This window comes from Meles meles, chromosome 5 (assembly GCF_922984935.1).
Source record: "Meles meles chromosome 5, mMelMel3.1 paternal haplotype, whole genome shotgun sequence".
Taxonomy (NCBI): domain Eukaryota; kingdom Metazoa; phylum Chordata; class Mammalia; order Carnivora; family Mustelidae; genus Meles; species Meles meles.
The window spans coordinates 151,170,803-151,188,872 of record NC_060070.1 but is presented as its reverse complement, the minus strand read 5'-3'; the positions used below and the strand labels follow the sequence as shown (position 1 = coordinate 151,188,872).

General features: G+C 44.3%; 5 protein-coding genes across 6 annotated transcripts; 3 read left to right on the top strand and 2 right to left on the bottom strand.

Annotated features, from left to right (window-relative positions):
* Nucleotides 1-333: 333 nt before the first annotated feature.
* On the top strand, nt 334-810 carry LOC123942391 (histone H2B type 1-C/E/F/G/I). The gene has a single exon (XM_046006300.1). It carries the CDS (start codon nt 334-336, stop codon nt 712-714), a length of 381 nt encoding a protein of 126 aa, XP_045862256.1. The 3' UTR covers nt 715-810.
* Nucleotides 811-2,923: 2,113 nt separating this feature from the next.
* On the top strand, nt 2,924-17,311 carry LOC123942399 (histone H4). 2 transcript variants are annotated; one of them, XM_046006308.1, is made up of 2 exons: nt 2,924-2,927; nt 16,313-17,311. In XM_046006308.1, the coding sequence occupies exon 2, from the start codon at nt 16,318-16,320 to the stop codon at nt 16,627-16,629; it is 312 nt and encodes a 103-aa protein (XP_045862264.1). In that variant the 5' UTR covers nt 2,924-2,927; nt 16,313-16,317; the 3' UTR covers nt 16,630-17,311. The 2 variants fall into 2 exon arrangements, with proteins under 2 accessions (XP_045862264.1, XP_045862265.1); XM_046006309.1 differs by lacking the exon at nt 2,924-2,927 and adding an exon at nt 5,758-7,333 and having other exon boundaries at nt 16,306-17,310.
* On the bottom strand, nt 4,229-5,037 carry LOC123942397 (putative histone H2B type 2-D). The gene is given in 2 exon segments (XM_046006306.1): nt 4,229-5,003; nt 5,005-5,037. Coding segments are annotated over 2 exon segments (339 nt in total). The 5' UTR covers nt 5,023-5,037; the 3' UTR covers nt 4,229-4,682.
* On the top strand, nt 5,328-9,397 carry LOC123942370 (histone H2A type 1-B). The gene is made up of 2 exons (XM_046006275.1): nt 5,328-5,736; nt 9,382-9,397. The coding sequence occupies exon 1, from the start codon at nt 5,343-5,345 to the stop codon at nt 5,733-5,735; it is 393 nt and encodes a 130-aa protein (XP_045862231.1). The 5' UTR covers nt 5,328-5,342; the 3' UTR covers nt 5,736; nt 9,382-9,397.
* Nucleotides 7,473-10,612, bottom strand: LOC123942359 (histone H1.4-like). The gene is made up of 2 exons (XM_046006262.1): nt 10,321-10,612; nt 7,473-8,939 (listed from the first exon to the last, which is right to left on the bottom strand). Exon 2 carries the CDS (start codon nt 8,166-8,168, stop codon nt 7,611-7,613), a length of 558 nt encoding a protein of 185 aa, XP_045862218.1. The 5' UTR covers nt 8,169-8,939; nt 10,321-10,612; the 3' UTR covers nt 7,473-7,610.
* Nucleotides 17,312-18,070: the final 759 nt, after the last annotated feature.

Genomic DNA, 18,070 nt, shown 5'->3' with positions numbered 1-18,070 from the left:
AGCGACTGTTATCTGAAAGCAAAAATCCACAAGAAGGGCGAAAAGATATGTCCTGCAAGCGCCGAAAAGATGCCAATTATAGTGCTGAATGGAAGTGGAAAACTCGAGTTGGGATTGGTTAGAGTCATCGTTTGGCGATCCAACCAATAAGAACGAAGATTAGACGCATTCAAATTTGCATATGCCTCGTCACTAATTTATTATCAAATCAGAGCCGGATATTCCTGCATACCTTATTTGCATAGATGGACTATAAAAGAAGAGACTGTGGCTCCAGGCGGACATCTTAGGTTTTTTTTTTTTCTTTTTTTTTTTGTGTTGTTTCTGTTCAGGATGCCCGAGCCAGCAAAGTCCGCTCCGGCCCCGAAGAAGGGCTCCAAGAAGGCGGTGACCAAGGCGCAGAAGAAGGACGGCAAGAAGCGCAAACGCAGCCGCAAGGAGAGCTACTCGGTGTACGTGTACAAGGTGCTGAAGCAGGTGCACCCCGACACCGGCATCTCGTCCAAGGCCATGGGCATCATGAACTCGTTCGTCAACGACATCTTCGAGCGCATCGCGGGCGAGGCGTCCCGCCTGGCGCACTACAACAAGCGCTCGACCATCACGTCCCGGGAGATCCAGACGGCCGTGCGCCTGCTGCTGCCCGGGGAGCTGGCCAAGCACGCCGTGTCCGAGGGCACCAAGGCTGTCACCAAGTACACCAGCTCCAAGTGAACCCGCTAAGCGTCCTGTGATTCCCACCCCAAAGGCTCTTTTCAGAGCCACTTCCATTTTCATTGAAAGTGTTGTAATACTAAGTATTTCGCTTCATTGGTGCAGGTAAGCAGATTTTTAAAATTATTTTTTCCATTAACATGTAAGGTATTATTCGTTCCAGCGACAAAGGTCTGTGAATCTCCAGAGTTTAACACCCTTACCACATACCTTTCTCAATGTCCATGGTAAATACACTTTTAACAAGGAATTTTCTTGGAGATTGTCCTAACGGAGGAACATCCTAGCACCGCAATTAAAGCCTGCAAGTCATTTAATGTTTTAAATTTTCTCTTTTTATATTGTCCGTGTTATAGAGCTAGGAGCTTTGCACTCTAATCCATGTTTTCCTATTTGCTTGTGGGATGCATGGCTGCAAGCCTCCATTCATTTAAAGGGAAAGGACTACTTTACATTTGAAAGCATTTGTTTATTGCATTTCCTTTCTTTTTCCTTGCTTTCAGGGGACTAACACACTTGAGACTGTTAGTCTCCTTGTTGATCACCTTGAGTTCTTCCAGGCAGCGGAAAGCATTCTAGGATACAGAAGGGAATTGAATTTCGAGGCCAGCAGCAGTCCCATAGAGTATGGGGTTTCCTCTCAGCCTAACCAAGCCTTTCTTCTTGGGTGACTCAGGACACTTAAGGAAGGGTGAACAAAGAATGCACCCAGAAAATAGATGACATATATAGGCCAGGGCTGGAGAGAAGAGACAATTCACATGAAAGTACTTAAGTGTTGAGTAATCTACTGGGTTTGAAGTGTCTTCAAATTTTATTTAGAGACCAGAGTCAGAAGACGTTGGTGGGAATGTTCTGCTATGTAAATGAGCTTTGGTTCTCACACCCACTGTGCCTCACTTTATAAAATGAGACTTATGAAATATTGCTATTTAGTAATAAATTACTAAAATAAAGTATGGACACTTGTGAAAACAAATGCAATTTATAATAAAAATACATTTTAAGAGGGATTTGCAATGCAGAAGGCTTTTATAAACATTATCAGCTGAATTTTTCATTTCTCCTACACTTCATATATAATAAATGCAAGGTTTTTAGGGTAGAATTATAATCAGGAATAATATTACAATGAGTGAAGCAAATGTTATTCCATGAAATTAGAGTTGCTGCTCTTAAATCCAGGCATCCTAAACACAAGGAAAAAAGTAAATGTAAAATGCTGTTCTCAAAATTACAGAAATTTGAACATTATGGGAGCCTCCAATATTTAGGAAGAATTTTCATGCACCTACAGTATTTCTGATAATATTTACACATTTAAATTTACATATATATGTAGTTGTAATGTTAACCTCACTAATACAGAATCAATTATTCAGCTACGGGAGTGTATTAATTAATTTCCTATTGCTGGTTTGACGGTATCAGAAATTTATGCCTTACATCAGTATACAAATTTCTAATTTCATAAATCTGTAGATCATCATTTGGGCCTGGATCTCACTGAGCTGAAATCAAGGTGTCAGGAATTCTGCATTCTTCTCTGGGGTCTCTCAAAATTAACCTCTTGGCTTGCCTTTTCCAGATTCTAGAGGCTATCCTCTTTCCTTGGCTCAAGGGCTGCTTTTCTCAATTTTCAAAGCCAGTCAGCCATCTCTGGCCAGACCTCAGGTTGTTATCTCTCTGGTTCTGTCCTCAGGTTCCCTCTTCTAACTTTAAGTATCTATGTGATTACACTGGGTTCACTTGGACAATCCAGGATAATCTCCCTTTAAAAACAGGTGATTAGCAATCTTACTGCCACCTGCAACATTAATCATCCTCTGTCCTGGAACCCAGCATCTTCACAGACCGCAGAGGTTAGGAGTTAAAGATAATTGGGATGACATTTCTGTGCCTCGCACCGCAGGTCACAGTTGTTTTTAGAATCCGATAGAAAGCTATATACTTTCTGTCCTACAAGTGGAAGGAATATACGGACACACTACTATATGCACTTTCAGGATATTCTTGAATTCCCAGAAAGGCCATTACCATGTTTAGATACTTGTTTAGTTCTGGGAATACATAAAGCAAAAATTGACTATAACAATAGAAGCTTACGTATACAGCTACCTGGTATTTTTAGAAATCACCCTTTTACGTTTCTCTCCTTGTTGCATTTGTTTTGTTTGAAAATGTATATATTGTTTTGTATGTTGTTTGTGTGTGTGTGTGTGCGTGCGCATTTGTGCTGTGTAGGGAGTAGAAAGTTTGTTATTCATGGGAGAAATTATACAAGAATTTAAGATAGTTTTAATTCTTTCCTACCTAGGTTGAAGCCCTAAAAGTATTTTGTAGGTGCAATCTTAGCACTTAACTCATGTGGCATATCATTCACCGCAGTTTATAACTTGAAGTAGGTTTCTAATGACAAGGAAAGTGTAAATTTCCATTACCATTATTATATATATCTGCATATGCTAGGGGAGTGATAGTGTTACTAGAATGACATGCATTTTTTTAAAAGAAGATTTTATTTATTTATTTATTTGTCGGGGGGTGGGGGGAGAGAGAGAGAGAGAGAGAGAGAGAGCGAGCGCGCACACGTGCAGGAACAGGGTGAAGGGCAGAGGGAGAAGCAGACTCCCTATCCAGCAGGGAACCGGATGCGAAACTCAATCCTGGGACCCTGGGATATTAACCTGAGCCCAAGACAGACACTTAACCAACCAAGCCACCCAGGCAGCCACATATGAAGCTTTTTTAATTTAAAAAGTATTTTTGTTGACCAGAACAGAAATTAGCTGATATAAAGTCCACCCAGGAGGAAAATAACAATTTTAAGGGAGAGGCACAAAAATATCCTTAAAGGGAGTTTCTTTCCTAGACTGCCCGCATTACTGCAATGTGGAATTTTGCCAGTGGTCTCACCTTTCACTAAATGAGCCTTGGGAAAATCCTCATTACCATTAAATGACCATATCTTGGAGTCAGTGATGTTTGTTTTTCAATATTCATGCATTGACTTGTTCCCACTAGTACTTACAAATTATATTGGCTTAAGCAAACAAATCCATTAGAAGTGTACAAAGATTAATCTGGAAATAAGCCAGTTTCTTTTTACCACAACATGCCACAAACAAAAATAGCGCTACCAAATTTCTAAAGCCCTCTTGGTTTTTCACAGAACCAGTGTGTAAAGGACACTACATCCCAGCAAGCTTCAGTGAAACACTTGTTACCACGTGGGCCAGGCTTGTAGTTAGAAAGGGCAGTAGAGACAAGAGAAGTCCATCCTTCCATTAGCTATACTGGTGCCTTTCTCTTTCCACCAGTGAAACGGATCTGTTTTAAGGTGCTAGTACTGATGAAGTTCTAGAACCTAAGTGAGGTTCGGTGGGGGGTCCGGAGCCGATGACCAAGAAAGAATTCTTGAGACATCTTTGGTGCAAAATGGTGGTTTATTAAAGCATGGGGACAGGACCCGTGGGCAGGAAGAGCTGCTGCCCCGGGTTGTGAGGGTTGGCAGGTTACTGTACCCTGCGGTTGGGGGAAGGTGAGGGAAAGGGAGGTTTCAATGGAGCTTTCATATGCTAAAGAGGCCTACAAGGTGCCGGAGGTCTTCCGGCAATGTGGTCTTTTGGCAAGCTGTTAACGTCAAGATAGTTGAGAGATTCTTGTCTTGGAGGATCGTGATCTCTGAAAGTTAACTATCTGTTTCTCATTTATGGCGGTCAGGGGTGCCTGAGGAATGTCACACATTACCGAGGGGAGCAGGTGGAGAGGGGGTGCAAGGTGCCAGCTTTTGCTTTGCCCTCAGCCAGCCTCCTGCTCCCTCATCAGTATCATGCACCAGCAAGGCTAACATTCCAGCAAAGCAAATCCTCTTCAGCACTTACATTGACTATCAAAGCCGCGACATCTCACACTGAAAAACTGACTGGCCCTTAAGTGTCTCTGGGATTCAATCCGAGGGCATTTTGTCAGGGTATTTTGGAGCTCCAGCTGCCGGGGCAGCAGCAGGCGCACGGCCTCTGGATCTCCCGGGACGTGATGGTCGAGCGCTTGTTGTAGTGCGCCAGGCGGGACGCCTCGCCCGCGATGCGCTCGAAGATGTCGTTGACGAACGAGTTCATGATGCCCATGGCCTTGGACGAGATGCCCGTGTCGGGGTGCACCTGCTTCAGCACCTTGTACACGTACACCGAGTAGCTCTCCTTGCGGCTGCGTTTGCGCTTCTTGCCGTCCTTCTTCTGCGCCTTGGTCACCGCCTTCTTGGAGCCCTTATTGGGGGATGGGAACAGACTTCCGTGGCTCTGGCATGACGAATAAAAACTAGGATTCTGAGATAAGAAATATGTGCCCTGCTTACAACGCTCATATTTTATGGCTCCTATGTGACCGAAGTGCTCAAAGAGTTAGACTTCGATGGCATAAATAAATCTAAACTGCAACATATTATGGATTTTACGTGTCTTTAATTTTGTTTTGTCATTGGTTGCAAACTTCCAAATTGTATTAGCCAATCAAACCGCGCAGTTTACAATTCGGCTTGTCAATATAATTGCATCTCATTTGCTGGAAGGATTTGTATCCCCATTTTCTTTTTCCGTTACGGAGCATACCGGTTAGAGAGTATTAAAATGTCCGGTCGCGGGAAGCAGGGCGGCAAGGCGCGCGCCAAGGCCAAGACGCGCTCGTCGCGGGCGGGTCTGCAGTTCCCGGTGGGCCGCGTGCACCGCCTGCTCCGCAAGGGCAACTACTCGGAGCGGGTCGGGGCCGGCGCGCCCGTGTACCTGGCGGCCGTGCTCGAGTACCTGACGGCCGAGATCCTGGAGCTGGCGGGCAACGCGGCGCGCGACAACAAGAAGACGCGCATCATCCCGCGCCACCTGCAGCTGGCCATCCGCAACGACGAGGAGCTCAACAAGCTGCTGGGCCGCGTCACCATCGCGCAGGGCGGCGTGCTGCCCAACATCCAAGCCGTGCTGCTGCCCAAGAAGACCGAGAGCCACCACAAGGCCAAGGGCAAGTAAGGTGGAGAAATAGAATCTTAATTCATTGAGGGGTCCATTTTAACCAAAGGCTCTTTTCAGAGCCACCCCCGTGCTCATTGAAAGGGCTTACATTTTCCTTATTAACTGTAGCTCATTGAAAATACCCTTCAGGATAGTTTATCAATTCAAGAATGGAAGTCAGTATTTCCAACTCCTCACAAAGGTCAAACTAGCCATTCAGTTTAGAGTACCATAAAAATAAAAGCTGCCACGTACAAATTAAAATGGTATGTAAAGGTTGAGTCCACCTCAAAAGTATATGAATACCGGTGTCCTGGAGCATTGTAAACCATCCGTAAGATCATGGGAAGTGTAATGCTTGGTTTATGTTTAAAGTTTGATCCAAGTCTAGTTAGTGATCTACAGATTAATAAAAGTATACCTTTATTAATAGATCCTATTGAAAGCAGTTGTTTTGTACCTTAGTGGACAAAATCATCTGGAAGTGATACTTTTAAAACAGTTAACCAATGGGGTACCTGGGTGGCTCAGTGGGTTAAAGCCTCTGCCTTCCACTCAGGTCATGATCCCAGGGTCCTGGGATCGAGCCCCGCATCGGGTTCTCTGCTCTTTGGGGAGCCTGTTTCCTCCTCTCTCTCTCTCTGCCTGCCTCTCTGCCTACTTGTGATCTCTGTCTGTCAAATAAATAAATAAATAAAAATCTTAAAAAAAAAAAAGTTAACCAATATCCAACTCTACTGGGCTGGGCCTAATCAGGTGTCACCTGGACTAAGTGAGTATATGGCCTGGAATTTGTTGCCCTTTATACAGAGGTTTGTAACTCGGGTTCAGTATGACTTTAAAAAGATAAGCAGTGATGTTTTTGTACCATTTACAACTTTGTGTATCTTTTAACACCATTTTACACAACCTTCAGTTACTATAGAATGACTGTATTTAATGAGATATAGTAATATGTATGAAATTAGCTCAGGGATAATGGTACATTTAGGAGTTATACAAAAAAACACTTTGAAAAACCCGAGTTTGAATAGATTTCAAGAAATAGACCTGAAATTAGTCTTCCTACACTCTAACGAGGGTAAAAAAATTACTTGGCCAGTCACATCTCAAGGGCGTCTTTTCAAAAACCATCTAAAGAAAAGCAGTTTCAGGGGCCAAAACTTAAAATTTTATTCAGCCAACAAGATAAATCATTGGACTAATTGGCATTAAATTATGCTTTCAAAAGCCAAAGGACATTGTAAATAAACAGGTGAAGTAGGTAAGAGATAACTAAGTAAGGTAGACGCGAGACTGTTGAAAACACCGGCAGTTAACAAGCAGATTGGAGGAATATGCAGCTGGCCACCAAGGCGGCCCGCAAGAGCGCGCCGGCCACGGGCGGCGTGAAGAAGCCGCACCGCTACCGGCCCGGCACGGTGGCCCTGCGCGAGATCCGGCGCTACCAGAAGTCCACCGAGCTGCTGATCCGCAAGCTGCCGTTCCAGCGGCTGGTGCGCGAGATCGCGCAGGACTTCAAGACCGACCTGCGCTTCCAGAGCTCGGCCGTCATGGCGCTGCAGGAGGCGTGCGAGGCCTACCTGGTGGGGCTCTTCGAGGACACCAACCTCTGCGCCATCCACGCCAAGCGCGTCACCATCATGCCCAAGGACATCCAGCTGGCGCGCCGCATCCGCGGCGAGAGGGCCTAAATTCTTCTGAGCCAGCGATGAGAGCCTTTGAACCTTACGTTCCAAGGTTCTTTTCAGAGCCAATGACCTTTTCTGTGAAAGATTGCCTGTGTGCTTATTTTAGGTTTCTTAAACTGTGACAGCTACTGGAGAAACCAAGTGCTACCACATTTTTAAATAAGGCTAATTGTGTGGCTGGGAAAGAGCCGTTGAAGTGTTCTCAACCAGCTAAACTCTTACTTCTTGGCTTGGCCGCCTTGGCCTTCTTTGGACTCTTGGCCACTTTCTTGGTGACAGCCGCCGCCGCGGGCTTCTTGGCCTTCTTGGGGGTCTTCTTGGGGGCGCTGGCCCCCGCGGCCTTCTTGGGTTTCTTGGCCGCCCCGGCCGCCTTCTTGGGCTTGGCCGCGCCCGCCTTCTTGGTCTTGGGCTTGGCCTCGCCGGAGGCCGCCTTCTTGTTGAGCTTGAAGGAGCCCGAGGCGCCGGTGCCCTTGGTCTGCACCAGGGTGCCCTTGCTCACCAGGCTCTTGAGGCCCAGCTTGATGCGGCTGTTGTTCTTCTCCACGTCGTAGCCGGCGGCCGCCAGCGCCTTCTTGAGCGCCGCCAGGGACACGCCGCTGCGCTCCTTGGACGCGGCGACGGCCTTGGTGATGAGCTCGGACACCGGGGGGCCGGACGCCTTGCGCTTGGCGGCACCGGCGGACTTGCGGGCCTTCTTCTTCACGGGCGTCTTCTCGGCGGGAGAAGGAGCGGGAGGCACGGCAGGTGCGGTTTCGGACATCGTGCGTGGGGCTTCCTGAAGCGAAAAGCGGAAAAAAAGACGAATAAAGTCTCGGAGTTGAGCTGCGCGGCCGGGTGCGTGTGTGTATATATACAAGCACGACGCCGCGCGCTGATTGGCTGCCGGCGCCGTCCTCCAACTTGACAGCAACCGAGTCCCCGCTCTGTCCCGGAATTGTGTTTGTTACAACCGAGGAAAGCAAAAAAAAATAAAATTTCCTGTGGAGGAATCACACCGATTATATTCGGTTGCGAAGCGGGACACCTCATGCTTTGAGATCTTCATGCTTTCTTCTTCCAGCTTGTATCACGTTAGTCTCAGCTTTTTTCAGAAGCCCCGGACACTCTCAGAGATTCACAGGTCAGAGAGACAACTTCTGATTTTCCCTTAAAATATAAATTCCTCCCTTTGTGCTTTCAATCGCTCGCTCTCTAGTGACATTCTAGACACTCTTGGCTCCTCATATATTCAGCAACTGCTCAGTTCTCATGGAGATTTACCCAGAAAATCTGTTTCATATGAAGAGAAATAACACAGGCTGTTCCTCCATTTCTCTACAAGAATGAGAGTCAAGGATGCTGCCATCCTTTAGCTGTCCATCCATCCATTAGCTGTCAGCTAATTCTGACACAAACAGTCATTACTTTGAAAAAACTTTAGCATTCTTCTCGTCCAATTTGGAGTGTTAGTTTGGGAGTTTCAGGATTTCAAGATTTGTCCAGGAAAATGGTGAATGCAGCCATGTGTCATCCTCCTGACATAGTTTTGGTCCTGTGAACATAGATAGTGACAGAGGAAATCCAGGAAGGATATGAAAGACAGTTAGACCTCTTTATTTGTTTTTTGAAAATCTTTTACTTAGGGTCATTGAATTGGGGGTTAGGAATTAAAATATTCATGAGCTTTGGGGTGCAGTAATCTGGCATGCCTGGGGAGTATAAACTTTGGCAACCTATTAATGTAACAGAATGAAAGAATATATACATGCAACATACACATCCTCACATCCACAGACTTACAGAACTTACGCGAGAGAAGGGCAATATTTGAAAAGTGTGTTTTGTATTTGCTACTAGATTCCTTACTTATGCAAGGAAATAAGGTTGTAAGAAATATTATAACGTATGTTTAATGTTGAATTGGGAATACATTTATAGTTGAAAGTGATTTAATTTTTATTTTCATCACTTCCAATTCTTTCTCCTTTATGTAGTATGTTTATTTAGAAACGTGTAGCAATCTGTGTTCCCCTATGGCAGTGAAAAAAAGAAATGCTGGGAAGACACAGAGCAAAGCCTAAGTGGTGAGTGTTTCACTCTCCTTCTGATCCCCTCGAAATCAAGAAATGACTGATTACTTCTTTCAGCACATCCAAGTAAACCATGAAAATTAGTTTCACTATAGGTTAAATATGAACGTGATTCAAATGGGTCAGATGAGATGAACAATCAACTTAGTATAAATCATTTTTACTTTGTGGATTCATTCGTTATGGAGCAAATGTATTCCTACTCCTCTTAACCTGGTTTGGCTCATTGTAGTTGGTTTTGAAGATTATTCATTGATGGCAATGAAGAGTATGAATTCCAGAAAGGCTGAGCCATGGGAGGCTGTGACAGTAGTTAGTGTATACAAGAAACAGAAGAACAAGAATTAATCCTTGATTGGGGAAATAATAGAGATTCAGTACCAAGAAGGAAGAGCTGTGTCTAGGCCGAGTCAATGTAGGGAGTCTCCAAGGTACTGCCCCAATCACCTTCATGGGCTCATGAGTTACCAGGATGTGGATAACTTCCAAGTCTCTCCCTTCAGGTCTGTCTTCTTGCCTAAATGTCAAACTTGTATTTCTGGATGCTTCTGAATATTTGCTATCGTACCTCTGTACACCAGACTACACTCTCCCTATAATCTCTACATAACCAAACTCACCATGTCATTTCCAATTGACATATATCGTTCACCTTGACATAGCGGTCAATTCTATATACAAAACCCCCGTTCTTTTTATTAATTGAGGCATACTTGAGTTCTTTGGGAATGTTTAGTCCATTGAAGGTCCAGAGGAAGTATGAAGTAAGTAGCCAGCTCCAGTGACTACCACTGAGCTCTGAGTAGTCAACTATGTCCCTCCTTAGACAGTCTTGGTCCTCACCTCAATATACACAGAGGATGGATGCTTCAGCGACCATATTCTTATTAGAAATGGTAAACGAACTTGAAACTTATGGGGTTCACGTCACATGTTGGAGAACTAAAGGAACTCTGTCAACAAAGTGATCTTTCTGTAGTAATGAGAGGAGAGAGAGAAAACACATGACTGAGTAAGCATTAACAGAATTACATTCAGGTCACTCAGCACAGTACTGACTACATTTAGGAGGGAAAAGAATCTCACAAGTCTCATAGAGCAGAGCAAAATGGATCTGTTACTTCTCTTAAGTCAGATAAACAGGGGATAGAACTGGTGACAATTCTGTATCTTGTCTTGGGAATCTTTTTACACATCTAGATGGTACTTTTTTTTTTCAGTGGTTTTTAAAAAATGATTTTATTTATTTGAAATAGAGAGGGAGAGAGAGCGAGAACAGTGTGTGTGTGTGTGTGTGTGTGTGTGTGTGTGTTGGGGAGAGAGGCAGAGGAAAAGTGGGACGCCGACTCCCTGCTGAGCGTGGAGCCTGACATGGGGATCCGTGTCAGGACCCTGAGATCATGACCTGAACCGAAGGCAGATGCTTAACCAACTGAGCCACCCAGGTGCCCCAATATCTAGCAATTATTTGGGTTATAACATATTATGTAGCGGTTATATCTCCTCACCCTAGGAAACATCTCTCTGTTGTCAAAAATAGGAGATGGGGCCTAATGCCTAGAAAAATTTCCCTGTTCTGAAGGGAAAAGTGAAAATTGAGACGCACTATTTCTTCAAGATAAAATGTTAAGAGGGAGAGGAAATAACCTTTGCTTTTGCTAAGTGGGGAAAATCATTGCCATTTACCCTTACACACCTCCATCAGATTATTGTTACTAACACATGGTTTTCATACCAACATTCATGGCATTTCCCAGTGCTCCTCTCTGCACCCCCCCCCCCCAATTTGCTTTATGTAATTGGGTGGATATAAATTAGTGAACAAAACTTAAGCAAGATATGTGTAACAATTTCTTTTTTTTTAAATTTTATTTATTTATTTGACAGACAGAGATCATAAGCAGGCAGAGAGAGAGGAAGGGAAACACGCTCCCCGCTGAGCAGAGAGCCTGATGCGGGACTTGATCCAAGGACCCTGGGATCACGACCTGAGCTGAAGGCAGAGGCCCCAACCCACTAAGCCACCCAGGTGCCCCACGTGTAACAATTTCACAGAACCTGATAATCCTCAGTTTTTCTCAAATTCATCTTTAAGTCTTTCCATCATGGGGCTTGTAAGAAATTTAACCAACATATGGATACTACAGAGTAGTGTCAAATCTTTAAGAAGTATTTATGACATACTGAATTCTTCTACAATGCGATTATGATTTTTGTATGTAGAAAAGTGTTAGAGGCAATATTCTACTCAGTATCAAATAAATGTTTCTGATTTGTTTGATTGACATTGCTTTCCTTTTGCTTATGAATGATTCTTAGCTGTAACATCACTGAGCTGAACAGCTATGTTACCTTTGAGTACATTAGGAAAAATACACATGGTGAACGGATAGAACATTATGAACTACATCTTTACCAGACCATTTCTACCTCTAACACTTCAGAAACTTAGAGATCCAGAGTGCTCATACATTGACTGCAAGAAAAAAAAAAAGGAGAAACTCCCTCTTTGAGATCTCAACTAGGAAAGTCACGGGGCTCTACAAATTTTGTGTTTGTGTGAAAAACATGAGATACGTTTATCTTAATTCTCCCTGCTTAGGCTCATCAGTCAGCTAGCAGACTTTCCTTTTCAGGAATCAGAGACTGAGATGTGTTTATATAACTTCAATCACCTCAGCGCTACAATAATAAGAGATGAAGTATCCTTTTGCTATGGTTCCAGACAGTAAGGGAAAGAGGTCACAAGAAGGAATAAATCAAAACTGTTACATCTGAGCAATGTTTCTCAGCTTCACCGCGGTGCCACTTTCACCTGACATAAGCTCGGTGGCATAATTGAAGCTCAATAAATCAGACATCTTAACATGTAAACTTTACCTTGACTTTTTTTTTAAAGTGATATAGCTTATTTTAATAACAGTAAAATAATCAAGCAAACCAAACAAAAATACAGATCAGTTAAACTTCTTTAATTGTAAATTTCGATTAGTATATTGGAATTGGAAACAAAAAGAAAACCTTAACATAAAGGCATACAATTTGGTATGAACTAATAACATCAATATTTATAAATAAAATATGATTTAGAAATATGTGATTAAAAAAACAAAATGAATCAGATATATATGATACACATTTACTATCTAGTCAATGCAGACACATTTACTTTTTTTTTTTTAGGCTTTTTAAAATTTTCTTTTAAAAAAAACCTTAAATTCAATTAACATATAATGTGTTATTTGTTTCAGGGGTAAGGTCTGTGACTCATCGGCCTTACACACTTCACAGCACTCACCATAGCACACACCCTCCCGGACGTCTATCACCCAGTCCCCCCATCCCTTCACCCCCCCTCCTTTGCAACAACTTCAGTTTGTTTCCTATGATTATGAGTCTCTTATGCTTTATAAAATTTACCTTGACTTTTAATTATCATATTAACAACCAAAATAATTACATAACACACACAGGAAAGGGTAATAGTAACCCCCACTTTACTTGAATGGGCTCTTGGCATTATCTCGATTTTTATAGAAAAAGGATAGTGCATCTATGTTTGTTTACAAGCTAGGCGATCACTTTGAATTCTGCATTTCCTAACTGCAAACAGATAAAACACTTATAACAGGTTGTTAGTAAACTGGTTTTTGAGCATAGAGCCAGCCCCAAGGATAATAATATACTATTTAAAAAGACTTAAGGCAATGAATTCCATTTCCAATGGAAAAAAAGAACTGTGCAAACAAACTTAAAACTATTTATTTTGTACCAGTGTTATAAAATGTCGGTTTAAAAAAAAACTTTGTCCCAAATGCCAACAACTTCAGGAAAAAATTTGGGTAGGGGAAAAAGAGGGTTACTTCATTTAAGAAAAATAACCACTATCTTTTTTCCTGGTCTTCAACACACATCAATTAAACATATAGCTGCTGGAACACTTTACACAATTCCTATGCACTGGTGCATAACAAGATCTAAATACAATTATATTTTTAAGCACGGGGTCAAGGGTTTACATAAAAATACTATCATACTTTCCCCCCTAACTTTCTAAAATATCATGTTTCCTCCCCCCACCCCCCAACATCTGTAGTCATTCAGGAATTTTCCAGAAACTTTGTGCATGATCTTAATTCCTAAGCCCTGGCTTTTTGGCCTCAGTGACAAAGATCAAAACCAAACCTCCAAAAATGATGGTTTACTTGAAGTCAGACCAGAGTCCCTGGCTCAGTGAGTCTCGTAGGTCGAAGGCAGTGCACCATCCCTGTCTCCGTGCAAGGAAGGCAGGTGAAGACCTCATCAACCAGTCATCCACACAGTCAGCGGAAACTGAATCGGTCCCCACAAAGTCTATCATACAGATAACCCACTTCCGGATCTTTTTTTTTTTTTTTTTCCTGATCCATGCCTTCCAGGGTCATAAACTCCTCGAGGCAGGTGTTGTGTAAGACCCATTCTTTGAGCTATCCCAATTTGTTGCCCTTCAGTCAGCTGGGTTGTTAGGCGAGCTGGCTTGGCTTTGATGATAGACCAGTGACCATAGACTGACCTGGAACTCGTTCCTGATATGGCCACGGCGGCTCCCACTCCCGCTCCGTCCCCTCACCAAAACTAGCCATGTTGGACTGAGACTCCTGGAGTGGGGAGATGTCATCCGAAGTGGGGGATTGGAGGCAGTTGACGTTCTGTGGGCAGGATGTGTACTGTTCTGACAGTCTTCTCTTTCAAAATACGGAGTCTTTCAAGGCTCTGAAGATCCCAAAGAAGGTTCATGATCAGTTCACGTCATGGACTTGTTTGTAGATCTGAGGGAGCTTATGGTCCCCTTCCCAGGACAATGTTTTTAAGTGCTTTAAAGAATATACATGGGATTGGGGCGCCTGGTGGCTCAGTGGGTTGAGCCTCTGCCTTCAGCTCAGGTCTTGATCTCAGGATCCTGGGATCGAGCCCCACATCGTGCTCTCTGCTCAGCGGGGAGCCTGCTTCCGCCCCCCCCCCCCCATGCCTGCCTCTTTGCCTACTTGTGATCTCTGTCAAAGGAATAACTAAAAGGGGCACCTGAGTGGCTCAGTGGATTAAGCCGCTGCCTTCGGCTCAGGTCATGATCTCAGGGTCCTAGGATCGAGCCCCGCATCGGGCTCTCTGCTCCGCAGGGAGCCTGCTTCCTCCTCTCTCTCTGCCTGCCTCTCTGCCTACTTGTGATCTCTCTCTCTGTCAAATAAATAAATAAAATCTTTTAAAAAAAAGAAATAACTAAAAGATCTAAAAAAAAAGAATATACATAGGATTACATAGGAAAATAATTATTTGACAGTATCATTATGAAATTTATCAAAATCCCAAACTGTTGAAATGTTAACAGACGTGTTTCTTTATTAATCCATTAAAGTCACAAGGTTGCCCTGTGAGCAAGAATTACCACAGAAGGAATGACAGCAGTAATGGCAGGTGTAAATGACTGAGAGCTCCAGTGGCGGGCCACAGGCACACCGTAGAGGCCCCGCCCATCACGCTGGTTGCTGCCTGTATTCATACACGCAGGAAACGCTAAGGTTCAGTTGCTGGATAGTAGGGGTAAAGATGGGATTTTTGTTCTATACAAGTTCCTAGATGCCCTACATCCTGTCAGTGTATCCGAGGGTAGAAACCCCGTTGGGAATTTGTCCCTATGCACCATAAACTTAGAAAAGAGCTTTGATGAACTAGGCCCTCCTCACAGACCCTGGAGGAGAAGCCAGTTTTCTGCAATTCAGCTGCAACTCCTCAAAGGAATTCCTGATGAATTCCATCTTTCAGTGTTCATTATTTAGGGAGTTCTCCAAAGAAAGTTGTAGCAAACTAGGATGCTCTGTTAGGCTCACCACTTTAGAGGGCGTGGGGGGGGGAGCACCCACAATCTATCCTAATAGTGCTGAGTGAGTGCTTATTTGCACATAGTAAACACGTCACGTGCATTGTCCCTTCTAAATTTCAGTGTTCTGTAACTTAGACTGTCTTAGCCATATGAAAAGAAAAAACAAAACAAAACAAAACAGAACCCAAAACACCCGACTATACGCTGCCCTAGGTCAAATAAGGAGCAGGGCAGCAGGCTGTATCCAGAGCGCGGCTCGAGGCCGTGAAATGGCATAGAGCATGGAACGCGGTGGCAGAAAGCGCGCGTAACTAAGTACACAATCAAGTCATGAAGCTGAAACTCACAGCACAAGTTCTCATCACCTTGGGATGCACAGATTTACCACCTTCAGCACAGCCTTCAGTGATGTTGAACCCGATTTGACTTTGAAAGGTTTAACGTTCTCCTTAGTTCCCCCGTAGGGCTATCCAGCTGCATCCCCGCGAGCCTTCCTTAGCGAACCAGACATGGCTCGGTAAGACAAAGAGAAACTTAGCGATTAAGCTGTGATGAGCTCCAAACTTCATTTCTAGCGTCTCCTAGGGACAACAGCCAGTAGTTACTGAGTATTTCTGGGGTTGTCTGGGAAGTATGAAGGCCAAGTAGGAGGCTTCTTCGTGGAGAGCGTGTGCATTGGTGCCCGGCGTAGTGGCTGCAAGTGTGGCGCGCTTACGCACACACTGATGACCGTATGTGGGGGGATTTGTGGAATTACTCCCCTCCACCCCCGCCACCCGGCACCCCGACCGACGGTCCCCTCAGGCGCCCCGCCTTCCTGGTGTGCGAGGCGGGAAGCGCAGGAGAGAGGCGATGGGCTGGAGCTGAGTGTGGTCCCGCCCCTGCGCTTGCGGTTTTCAAACAGGTCCGTCACCTTGCTATAAAAAAGCTGCTTGGCGCCACAGCTAGCATTGCTTGAGAGGTTTGGGGAGTTTGTAGTCATCATGTCTGGTCGCGGCAAGGGCGGGAAGGGTCTGGGGAAGGGGGGCGCTAAGCGCCACCGCAAGGTGCTGCGCGACAACATCCAGGGCATCACCAAGCCCGCCATCCGGCGGCTGGCCCGGCGCGGCGGCGTCAAGCGCATCTCCGGCCTCATCTACGAGGAGACCCGCGGGGTGCTCAAGGTCTTCCTGGAGAACGTGATCCGCGACGCCGTCACCTACACGGAGCACGCCAAGCGCAAGACGGTCACGGCCATGGACGTGGTCTACGCGCTCAAGCGCCAGGGCCGCACCCTCTACGGCTTCGGTGGCTGAGCATTTTTGTTTACGCTCCGGATTTTGTTTCTCACCCAAAGGCCCTTTTCAGGGCCACCCATGTAGTCGCCAGAAAGAGTTGCACGCTTCTCAGTATGGGGCCATTTACGTTTTCTTCTGCAGTTGGTGATGCTACGGTTTCTCATTTGGAAGTTATTTTGCTTTTAACTCGTTTACATACTTTAAAATTAATTGCCTTTAGTTTTTCAGGCATGGTACTTTATACTTAGTTTACAGTGAGAATATTAAAGATTCAGAAATAATGTACTTAGGATAGGTGTCAATATGAAGGTTTGTGTTTAAACAAGTCCTTGTTTCAATCTTACGTCGCTGAGTTCCGCTGGGTTCGTTACAGGGAGGATTCTGTTGTACGCAGCACAACCTGTTTTTTGTCCTCTTTCAAATCTTTCCCCTTCTTGTCAGCAATAGAGAAGTCAAGGTAGCCGTCCTAAGTGGGTTACTGCTCGCTTTTTCTGAGGTCCTGTAAACATGGCAGAGACTGCAGTTTAGCCCTGTGTCTTGGTGTCATCCTAAAGTGTGTGATTTTGTCAAGCATCTTAGGGGACCATCTCAGTGCAGAGTATGTGTATAGTATGAGAAGTTTACAAGTTCTCAATATCCCCTCAGAGATTTAAAAAAAAGCTGGGATGCCTAGTTTCTGAGTTGTCTTCTGTCAGGCCACTTAACCTCTTTGTATCTGTTTTTCCATCTGTAAAATGGGGATAACAGTAGTATCTACCTTATGGGTTTAGGGTGAATAAAAAAGCATTTTGTCTAGTGCATGGCACATGGTAAATTCTGTTTTTTATTATTATTGCTGTTACTAAAGTCCTGAACTGTCATTTTCTATCTTTGTCATCGGTGGCAAATCTAACCACTCTTCTCTCACAGGTAATGTGAGGATAAGTTGATAGTTTGTGACACTGAGAAAATGGAGGAAAAATAATGGGACTGTAGTATGAGTTTACATGCATTCCTGAGGTGCTGCAAGTGAATTCGTGAATGTTTTGTGGATGCAATCATAAAAACTCAATTTCAGATCATTATTATTATTTTTTAAAGATTTTATTTGACAGAGAGAGAGAGATCCCAAGTAGGCAGAGAGGTAGGCAGAGAGAGAGACAGAAGCAGGCTCCCTGCCTAGCAGAAAGCTGATGCAGGACTCCATCTAGGACCCTAAGGTCATGACCTGAGCCAAAGGCAGCAGCTTAACCCACTGAGCCATCCAGGCACCCCCCAAATCCAGATTATTTAAAGAGAATAAAGAACTGTCTTGAAAGAGACATTCTCCTACCACCCTGACAAATTTGGTGAGGAGGATGACTTCCATTCTGTGGCCTTTCCTAGTTTCTAGGAAAGCAAATCTAATTGCTTCGGCTGGGAAGATGCCAGCATTGATTACACATGATGACCCAAGAGAAAGGGGAACACTGTAGCAGGA